General features: G+C 39.9%; 1 protein-coding gene across 4 annotated transcripts in view; it reads left to right on the plus strand.

Annotated features, from left to right (window-relative positions):
* Positions 1-10,795, plus strand: part of SEC24C (SEC24 homolog C, COPII coat complex component) — a 38,580-nt gene extending 27,785 nt beyond the window's left edge. For all 4 annotated transcript variants that reach the window (XM_032116060.1, XM_032116062.1, XM_032116063.1 and 1 more), the window contains 12 exons: positions 94-285; positions 1,266-1,359; positions 3,074-3,190; positions 3,669-3,839; positions 4,227-4,323; positions 4,586-4,731; positions 5,113-5,251; positions 6,063-6,181; positions 6,545-6,724; positions 7,373-7,564; positions 7,989-8,078; positions 8,501-10,795. In XM_032116060.1, the coding sequence (XP_031971951.1) occupies positions 94-285; positions 1,266-1,359; positions 3,074-3,190; positions 3,669-3,839; positions 4,227-4,323; positions 4,586-4,731; positions 5,113-5,251; positions 6,063-6,181; positions 6,545-6,724; positions 7,373-7,564; positions 7,989-8,078; positions 8,501-8,641 (1,678 nt within the window). In that variant the 3' untranslated portion in view covers positions 8,642-10,795. The remainder of the gene's footprint in view (positions 1-93; positions 286-1,265; positions 1,360-3,073; positions 3,191-3,668; positions 3,840-4,226; positions 4,324-4,585; positions 4,732-5,112; positions 5,252-6,062; positions 6,182-6,544; positions 6,725-7,372; positions 7,565-7,988; positions 8,079-8,500) is intronic.
* Positions 10,796-11,007: the final 212 nt, after the last annotated feature.

The raw sequence follows: 11,007 nt of genomic DNA on the forward strand, positions 1-11,007 counted from the left end.
TTTTACTTCCTTTCATTTTTCCCTTATTGTGTTGGGTTATGAGTAATGGTTTTCCTATCTTCTTGGATGTGAAGGCAAGTATGTCTCTTACAGGGAAGGCAACATGGAGGAATCAGCCATTCGAGTAGGCTTTGTCACCTACAACAAAGTGTTACACTTCTATAACGTGAAGAGCTCACTGGCACAGCCACAAATGATGGTGGTCTCAGATGTGGCGGATATGTTTGTGCCACTCCTTGATGGTTTTCTGGTGAATGTGAATGAGTCCAGGACAGTTATTGCCAGGTAATAGAAATTGGTTTACCGTGTGTGTAGTAAAATTTTGTTTGGTAGATTCAAATGTTGTGTGCTTAATTGTCATGTTAAAGCATTCCATGTGTTTTAACTTACTATACTGTTTGAGATTAAGCTGGCAAAGTAGGGTGGGGAAATTCAAGGGCTAAAGGTTTATTTGGCTCATAGTCCAGCTTGGCAGAAAGTGTATATAAAGGGATTTAGAGCTGAAGGGCATTTCTGGAGAGAAAAAAACAAACTAAAACCAAGCCACAACAAAACACAACTAGGATGGTGCAGAGGGAAAGTTATAAGAATGCTGCATCACTGTCTTTAAGGCAACTGTTTAAATAACTGCAAACTGAGACAATAGGGATGTCCACTTTTGGTTCCATGGAGAAAATAGACTAAGTGGGATAAGAAGATAAAATCTGAAAGGAAAGAAAGAAGTTAATGAAGTTTTGGCAAACTATTTACCATGATATTTGAACTATAATTATTCTATGGTGTGTAGCTAACTACATTTTGGGAACTAGACGTGGAATTGCATATTTTTAGAGAAAATTTCTAGCCTGTTTTGTAATGCATTAAACAAGCCTAAATACAAAACTGTGGATTAAACCTATTGATCTTTGAATAGTACACAAGATGCTTGGCAAACAGAGGTCAAGTGTCACTAGTATTTCCTAAGAATTTACTTACCTGTATATTTTGGAATATATTAGAAGAAATACAGAAGAGCTGTGGACTAGATACCAGTTGAGGCTATACAGCAAGCACTGAGGATATGGATGAGAGAAGCCAACGAAGAACAAGACAGCATTTTTGTCAGATGAGATGCCAAATACTGTAAAAGTTACACGAATTTACAGACATGTTAGCCACTTCTGTTTAAACCACCTCACTCTTCTAGATCATCAGCTATAACTGTGTTGCTTTTCCTATTAAATGGGATCTTGAATTCCTCTTTTTTTTTTCTTGTTCTTTGCTAGTTTGCTGGATCAGATTCCAGAAATGTTTGCAGACACCAGAGAAACAGAAACTGTTTTTGCACCTGTGATTCAAGCAGGGCTGGAGGCACTGAAGGTTAGTAAATTGTTATGACGAATTGTTTTCAGCCAATTACTCTGAAGTTCATATTCTGCTAACACACACTAATAAGACAATTCTAAAGATTTTTTAAGCTCCGTGTGGTAGAGGCATTGCATGTAGGGCGTACTTGGCTCATTTTTGAAGTGCATGTACCTTCTGTTTTGTGCAGCTATCTATATGTTCTTTGCCCAATTCTTTTTTAAATAATTTTTTCAAAGTGTAAGAGCATGGCTTACTCTCATTTGTCTGACTGGGTTTTGCTTTAAACAGTTTACAGAACCTACAGGGAAAAAAAGAGCCTCCAGCATTAAAAAAACAAGTGCTGAAGTTTGTTAAATCTCATGGAAGTGTTCTGTAGTTTGGTGTCTTTTTAATCCTGTACTCTGGTAGAATCTTAAACAAAAGGAGAGAATGCTGTCTGTTGAAGTTGCCTGCAACAATGTGCTAACCAAGTAAACCTTTCCTAAAGTTCTTCCATTCTAGTACTTCATCCAGACATAATTACATGCGTGGTTTAACTCCCAACTTGTCTGCTGTTCAAATTGAATGCCTGTATGACTTCACCCCAAAGTGATGACACAGCTCTATTTGTCTGTCATGTCAGCCAGCCAATCATTTTAGTTGGAAAAGACTTACACGATTAGCCCAGCTTTTAACCCAGCCCTGCCAAGTCCTCCACTGAACCATGTTCCTAAGTACCACAACTACGCATCTTTTAAATACCTCCAGGGATGGTGACTCCACCACTTCCCTGGGCAGCCTCTTCCAGTGCTTGACAGCCCTTTCCATGAAGAAGTTTTTCCCAATATCTAATCTAATCTAAAACTCCCCTGGTGCAACTTGAAGCCATTTCCTCTTGTCCTATCTCATATTACACGGGAGAAGAGGCTGACTCCCACCTGACTACAACCTCCTTTCAGATAGTTGTAGAGAACAATGTCTCCCCCGAGCCTTCCTCTTCTCCAGGCTGAACAACCTGAATTCCCTCACTCACTCCTCAAGCAAGAATTGTGCTCCAGACCCTTCACCAGCTCCATAGCCCTTCCATGAACATGCTACAGCACGTCAATGCCCTCATAGTGAAAGGCCTGAAACGTTAAGGTGGAGCCTCACCCGTGCTGAGTACAGGGGGAATGATCCTTATTAGTCTCTCTTAATCTCAGTTTTCGTTACAATTTTTCAATCAAGAACTAATAAAAATTGCTAATTGACTTTTTACATACTGCCTGGGTCAGAGAAAATAGCTACTAAACACTAGCTAGTGTTGGCATAGGGTGTTGATTTAAAATTACTGGTCTGTTGAAGCTCAGATTACAAAATTCTTTGCCATTTCTGTGACTTTTTTCCACAAATTCAGTAGCTGCAAATCAGGGAGGAAGGCAATGCAACATGTTTGCACAAAATCTTATGTATCTGGGTCCTGCTTACTGTTCTATCTCCTTGGAGAAAGTTCTTTTCTCCCTGCTGTGGAACTAGCGCAAATCCAGTAGAACTCAAACATGCTCTTCTGTAAGTGACCAGTAATTTATGCTCCTTCCATTGGACACCAGTCAAGTAACCAAGTGACAGCGAGCCTGTGTGTCTGGTAGAGTCATCCTGACATAAAAAGAGTGATGAGGTTGCTTGAATGTTTGTTCTTGAATCACTGCTTCCCTTACAATTTTTGTAAATGTTTCCAACCTCTGTTTTTGCACTCACTTTCCTGCAGGCAGCTGAGTGTGCTGGCAAGCTCTTCGTTTTCCACACCTCTCTGCCCATTGCAGAGGCCCCAGGGAAGTTAAAGAACAGGGATGATAGGAAACTGATCAACACAGATAAGGAGAAGGTAATAATGATTTGCGTGATCCTTACACAGGAGTGTATATTATGCTCTTTATGGAATAAAATAACTGAAACAGTGTTTTAAAAATTACACGGATAGCACATTCTGCAACTGTCCCAGCTAATACCTTTTAACATTCCACTTTTATCTTCTGTTCCCAAGCAGGGCTGTGGAGACTTGACATCATAAGGACAGCTGTAGTATGAGAACAAGAAGAGTTAGCTCTAGATTATTACACAGGGTAAAATACCAAATCTGGGTTAAAGTAAATGTGCTGAATTTACAATTAAAGCAAAATATGTAGTAATTTTCATAATAATTAACAGTTCTTCAAAGGCAGAGTCAGGGAGAATTTAGATTATTCTAATTTCCCTGAAGAAAGACTTAAAATACAAAAGCGTATTGACTGGGATTATAAGATGGATCTTGCTTTCCTTTTCCTGCACAAACTTCTGATGTCATCTCTGATTTCCTTTCTTAGACTTTGTTTCAACCACAGACAAGCTTTTACAACAACTTGGCCAAGGACTGTGTGGCCCAGGGCTGCTGTGTGGATCTATTCCTATTTCCAAACCAGTATCTGGATGTGGCCACACTGGGTGTAGTACCTTACCAGACAGGAGGCTCCATTTATAAGTATGCGTATTTCCAGGTAGGAGTGACATTGACTCAGGCTGGTATCTGATCCAAGTAAGAATTATTGTTTAGCTAAGAGTTCTTTTTTTCATAGTGGGAACCACAGTGAAGAAGTACTTCTTTGGAAGTAAATGGCTACTTAAATTTCAAGATAATCAGCAAAATGATTTGGTAGCTTTGTGTCTTTATAGAAACATCTCTGTTAATAACAAAACCCAACAGGAAGAGTTAGGCTGTTACCTCTTAGCACAATATTTTATTAGCAGGCCTCTGAGCCTGGTATCATGGCTGACTTTTAAAGTAAGACCGCAGGAGGTAGCATCTGGTTTTAAATTACTTCATGGTTTATGAAGCAGGTCTGATTTATGGAAGTGTGAAACTTCAAATACTGCTTGCCTTCTAGCTGGAGACAGACCAGTACAGATTCCTGAATGACTTGAGAAGAGATGTCCAGAAAGAAGTGGGATTTGATGCTGTAATGAGAGTGCGTACAAGCACAGGTGGGTGTTAGCATGGATGAATCTTCATAAATTGACCACTTCAAGCATGTCTCATGGGAAGAAAGAGATTTTCCCATAATTTAAAACACGTGCTGACTAGGCTACCCCAAAAGCTCTGCTAAAGCTTTGGAATTCTCTTTTGTTGAGACTGCAAAGATCCTGCTGAAATCTGTCAGGATAACTAGGTGTCAGGGTCCAAAGGCTGGCTGTCTTGTTGTTCTGTTCAAAATGGTGGTTGATGTTGGGTTTTTCCCTCTTTTAGGTATTAGAGCAACTGACTTTTTTGGAGCTTTCTATATGAGCAACACAACTGATGTAGAGATGGCAGGTTTGGACTGTGATAAAACAATCACAGTGGAATTCAAGCATGATGATAAATTGAGTGAAGACAGTGGTGCACTCCTTCAGGTGAGGGGGGAGGCTTTGTAGAAGAAGTGAGTTGACAGTTGAATTATTAGACACTTCTTCAAGGAATTATTTGTTCTTTCTTTCTGCATCTTACCATACCCTTGACCTTCCAGCATACTTGTTTTGAGGGTGACCTAAACTACAGTCCCTATTTTCTAAGACCAGGTCCCTTAATACAACTGCTAAAATTACTGCTTGTTATCTTTCATTGACCCTGATTGTTAGCAAATGCTTTTAGCTTATTGTCCAAGGCTTTTGCATAGTTACCTTGTTTGCTTATGCATCTGAGTCCTAGCTTTTAATGAAGTATATTCTAATCCTGCCCTTCTTATTGTAGCAGGACCTTATTTCTCTGTCTCCTGGCATTTTTGTCTCCTGCAGTGTGCTCTGTTGTATACAAGTTGTGCAGGACAGCGACGACTCCGCATTCACAACCTCTCCTTAAACTGCTGCACGCAGCTGGCTGACCTCTATCGGAACTGTGAGACAGACACCCTCATCAACTACTTGGCTAAGTATGGTAAGGGTAAACATGGAAACAAGAATTGCAGCTTTTAACTGCTGCTAAAATGCCTGTTTTGTCACCCAATGACACCTGTTTATTCTTCCTGCTTCAGATGTCAGGTGGCAGCTCTGATACTTCAGTCAGTTATAGGAAAGAGCATAAAGCTGTGATGACAGTGTTGCTGCTTAGGATGAGAGGTACAGATGGAGGGTGTAGGCTTATTCTTCATACAAATTATTTTCTAAATGTTTTTAATAACAGTTTGTATTGCCAGCTGTCTGAAATCATCCTTGTATTTATTTTGGGCTGTTTTAGTTCATTCCTTAACTGTTGCAGAATTTTGCTCTGGCAGTAGGATAATGGTGGCCTTTGTTCACAGATATGGGTTAAATGTCATACACTTATGCACTGTACCCTATTTACGTTTCTAGTTTGCAGTAAAAGCCTAGATATCCCACAGATACTGAGAGTTGTGCACGTTTATTTCATTAAAATGAAAGAAGCAGTCCATTTTCAGACCATTAATGAAAGATGGGTAGTCTATAAAAGGAGTTTTTATAGAACCCCATACTTTAAATTTTGGTAAGTATGTTTTCATTACATGGGAGATAGAGAGTTCAAGATTATGTAATAAAATGGTGTAAATGAGCTTCTTCAGGTTTTCAGCAGGAATATATTGTCTCTTTCCTACAAGTTTGAAGCAGGAAGAATAAAGGCTTCCATAAACAATAATTGCTTAGATTTCCTTTGTGGAAGTAGTGTTGGGGTTTTGCTGTTCATGAGCAACCACTTGACAGCAGTCCATCTCTTTCCTCTCTCTATGCAGCATATCGTGGAGTCCTGAGTAGTCCAGTAAAGACTGTACGAGATGCACTGATCAACCAGTGTGCCCAGATCCTAGCCTGCTATCGAAAGAACTGTGCTAGTCCCTCTTCTGCTGGCCAGGTAAACTCCAATGCTTTCACTTGAATCCCATGCTTGGGAATTAAAAAGTGGTGACAGCTTCTTCCTACTTGGCCTGCTCAAAACAAGTCAATTCCTTTGCTCAGCAGAAATTTGTAAAGAAGAGATTCAGGAAGTAAAACTATAGTTGAGAATGGCTTCTTGGACATCTGTGTGGAGCCCAGGGAGCGCTGCCTGCTCCAGGGATAGGTTTTATGTTTCTTTTGCAATCCATGATATAAGTAGACTATCAGCTTTCACTCTCATGGCTGTACCACACTGTTGGTTCATGCAAGCCTCATTTTGTCAAACATAAGCTTATTCAGAAAGACAGCTGACCAGCTTCTGTCTGCTTGTGACTTTTAGCTCATCCTCCCTGAATGCATGAAGCTGCTTCCTGTGTACTTGAACTGTGTGTTGAAGAGTGACGTCCTTCAGCCTGGCCCAGAGGTCACAACGGATGACCGAGCCTACATCCGTCAGTTAGTGACATCCATGGATGTGGCTGAAACAAACGTTTTCTTTTATCCCAGGCTCTTGCCCCTGGTGAGTAATTCAAGATATTCTTAGCACTTGAGGCTTGCTGTTGTCTCATTGACTCATCTTAAGGACTGGCATTTTTATTTTAGCAAGGGAAAGTGATTTGAGAAGTATTTGGGATCTGCCATCTGTTGGGATATTTCACTTAATTTTACTCAGCATTACTGCATCTTGTGAATTTCTCACGGGTTACTTTTTTCCTGAGCTGTAAGCATATGACTAGTGGCAAAGAAGATGCTTTTGACCCTTTCATAGTCTTTTTAAAAAAAGTCGTAAAGCTTACAACTTTTTGTAGTAATTTTCATCATTGCAAGGTAACTCTATGTACTGTTCTGACTTTTCATTACCACAGTTTCTGGAATAATACTAAAACCTAATTACATTCCTACTCCAGGAGGTTGTATTTGAATTTTTGAGCCTTTTCACAAAAGCCTTATGCTCTCTTTTGCTGACCAAGAGTCTCTGATCTGCTTCTGTGTCACTTTGAGTAAGAAAACTAAGGAAGGTGCTACTTCAGTCACAATTGTTGCAGTCTTATGAGTCCTAGAAATGAGAAAACCATTGGGGTCTTCAGCAGAAATTTTCAGGACTTCATAAGATGTCCTTGTTTTATAACCTTTATTTTACTTTAATTTTTATTTCCTTCTAAAACAGACCAAAGCAGATGTTGACAGTGATTCCTTGCCAGCAGCCATTCGGAATTCAGAGGAGCGTCTCTCCAAGGGTGACATCTACCTGCTGGAGAATGGGCTGAACATCTTTGTGTGGGTGGGAGTCAGCGTGCAGCAAAGCCTGATCCAGAACCTCTTTGGAGTGTCATCCTTCAGTCAAATTAGCAATGCCTTGGTGAGCTGGGTGGCAGTGTGGGGGCTGGAGTCTGAAACAGTCATCCAAAACTTAAAACAATGAGAAAGCCAGTAGAGAAAATAGTGTTACATTTTTCACAATAGAAATGAGAGAAGCACAGATGTATGAAACTAGCAGAGATGGTGCTAGTCTGGGCATGTCAGGCATGCTTTTGCCTAGATTTATTTGACAAGTCACATCATTAACAGTGAATAGACCAGTTGATAGCTAAATGGAATAAATAATTGACCTTTAATTCTGATACCATGTTATATTCTCTTTTAAGTAGTTGAAGTCAAAGAGATTGTATGCTCATGGGGGTAGATATTTCTCTACCCTTATACAGTATGCCAAAACTGCTGACTTTCGTTTAACATTGTTCTACTTCCCAAGACTAATGGGAATTGTATATCTTTCATTCCAGAGTACCCTGCCAGTCTTGGAAAACCCCTTTTCAAAGAAAGTACGATCTGTTGTTGATATGCTTCAGGGGCAGAGATCCCGCTACATGAAGGTAAAACTGTCCCCCATTTACAGCTTTAAATGCCCTTCCCTCTTAGTAGAGTCAGGTGATGCCTGGTAATGCTGCAGTGCTGAACTTATTCTTCCCAATCTCATAACAAGAGTCTGAAAATAAATTTCACTAGTTTTGGAGTTTTGTGCTTACCAGAGTCCTAAAACTTTTTTTTTTTTCCAGACCTATTACAATATACTACTGTATGAACCATATATATGGTATTTTCCTTCTGTTTAGAAAGGATTGAGACTTAACCCAGCTGAGTTACCCAAGTCAAAGCACATAAACCCCATATGCCGTGATTCTGGTTATCTTTGGGATTTTGAGCCATTTAGCTTTTTACTCTATTTTCCCCATGAAGATTAATTCTAATAGCTACTCACTGTTGGTTTTGTTCTTGTTTGTTTGGTTTTTTGTAGTTGATAATTGTGAAGCAAGAAGATAAGCTGGAAATGCTGTTCAAACACTTTCTAGTGGAGGACAAGAGCCTGAGTGGGGGGGCTTCATATGTGGACTTCCTGTGTCACATGCACAAGGAGATTCGGCAGCTACTGAGCTAGAGGAGTGAGTGGTGCTAGAACTCAGCAGTGACATTTCAGTCTCCACTAATGACCTGATCAGAAGGCCCAGCGCCCTCAAAAAGGACAACATAGAAATCTGTACAATTCCATAATTTTTAATACACATTGCATAAGCAGAAATCCTTTCAACCTTTCCCAATCCCATATGAGAGATGAAATATTTTCCTGGTGAGGGCTTAAAAAAAAAAAAAAAAAAGGCCTTTGATACCAGGTCTTTTATTTGCTTCTAAATTGTTTCCTGTGCTTGGCAGGAGTTCACCCCCTACCCCACCCCATGCTCGCTAATCCTGTTGTAATGAATGTAGGGTTTTTTTCAGTTCACTGTACGTGAGTCAACATTGGGTGAAAAAGCGGTAACTCTTCAAAACTTCTGGTAGCTGCTGTGCGTTTGTGTGGGTGCGTGTGCATGCTCCAAGTGTGAAGAGGATGCACAGGTGGGGAGAGCAAGAGGCCGGTCAGGTGATGGGAGCTGGAGCAGCCAAACATTTTATGTCTTCTCTAAAGAGGGAAACATGGTCTGTCAGAGCACAGATGTATCATATGGCTGTCTGAACCGGAAAGCCATGAAAAATGAAATGAGTGGTAAGCCAGGAGGCAGCGGGGCAAATTTCTCTCCACAATCTTTCCTGTACTATAAGTTGCTGTGCAGAACTGTAATGGAGTAATCAATAGTTAAGGGGGCAAAAATCAACAGCTTCTGAACAGTGTAGGGTAGAGACAGTACTTCCTGTTGACATGTGTGGTGTTTCCTTCTCATTGCACGGCTCTGTATTGTCGTACTCAATCCATGTTCCATGACCTCTCCTGCAGAGCTTACCTGTCTGTCAGATGGTGGTGGGAACAAAAGCTTCTTAACCTTAAGCAGAAAATACTTTTAACAAGGTGTTGGGGGGCTGTGTAGGAACTGGATGATAAGGAAGTGGCCATTTTCAACCATATTTTTGTGAATCATAGCAAACAAGCAGGAATTTGATTTGTACTGATGTGAATTTGAGATTGCTTTGTACCCTGGAATACAAGGAAGGGGATACAAAACCTTAAGATTTAGACTGTACTGTAACAAGTATTGCAAGTACCTGATTTTGGTTATTGAAAGCACCTGGGCCATAGCAAAGAGTTTCGTTACTGGATGTTTATACCCTCCCCATTCTATCTACTGATCAGCTTGCACAAAACCTTTTATAAGCCTGTTTGTTAAACTAAAATACCTCAGACAGATTAATCCATCCACTTTGGCTGCTCTGCTGCTCCATTGCAAGGGTGGATGAGAAGACTCCTGTGAAGGGGGAGCTAGTGTAATCAAATTAGGAATTCTAAGGGCTTCGTTTATTCACTTTTGAAAGGGGGCTTGTATATTTTAGCTTGAACACTTAACAGGTGTTCTTCCAATACCCAGGAGTTTAAGCTACCAATAGCACTGAAAGTGAAAGGAAGAATTTGGATGGATTAGAGAACATGTTATCTGGGCTTGATATTTCGTAGGAAAGTCCTTGTTAAGATCAGAAAAATATCTGGCTGTGGTTTTAGTTCCATATCCTGTAGCATGTATATAAATCCATTTTTCTTCTAATGCTGCTAGTTTGTCTTCCCTCCCATCACTACACAGAAAGGGGAATATGAAAATTGTAATGGAGAAACTCTTTCAAGATGTAGTTGACAGAACTTTCAGCGTTTTTGTATGAATGTGGCTGACTTTTTACTCCACGTACTGCCTCCAACCAAAAAATCTAGAGGATTTTTAATCGGAGGGAAAGAAAGAACTTCCCAGGAATATAATGCGCAGCAACCACAGACTTCCACAAATACTAATTTCTAGTATTAATATTGGGGGGTGTGGGGGTGGAAATGAAATCATGAATGAACCTTTCATTTTCTTCACTTGTTTTTCCAATGCATCTTTTAATTTGTAAAGAAATAAAAATATATTAAGATGTATTTTATGTCATTGTTAGTAAATAAACACTGCTTATTTTTCCAAACCCTGTATTTTGCGGGAGGGGGGAAATGGGAAGGGCTGAAGTCTAGCTCATTGATCCTTTACAATCCAATCTTCTGCTAACCAAGTTCAGTCTTTCTTTTTTGTTGTTGTTATTCACACTGAATGATAAATTCAAAAAGAGTCAACAAACAAAAGGTATTGTTTAATCTCAGTGTTACTTTATTTAGATGATTGGGTTTTGACTTTTTGCCCTGTCTGAGCTTCCATTTCACAAAGAAATTCCCTTTTTTGTTAACACAGCTTGAGTCATTGATTGGGTGGGGGGTTTTTGGTCTACTTAGGCAAGTGTTGCCCTTACCTTGTGACAATGTCAAGTTAATGACTTCTGTAGTCTTAACAGAGCTCA

Source organism: Corvus moneduloides, chromosome 8 (genome assembly GCF_009650955.1).
Source record: "Corvus moneduloides isolate bCorMon1 chromosome 8, bCorMon1.pri, whole genome shotgun sequence".
NCBI lineage: Eukaryota > Metazoa > Chordata > Aves > Passeriformes > Corvidae > Corvus > Corvus moneduloides.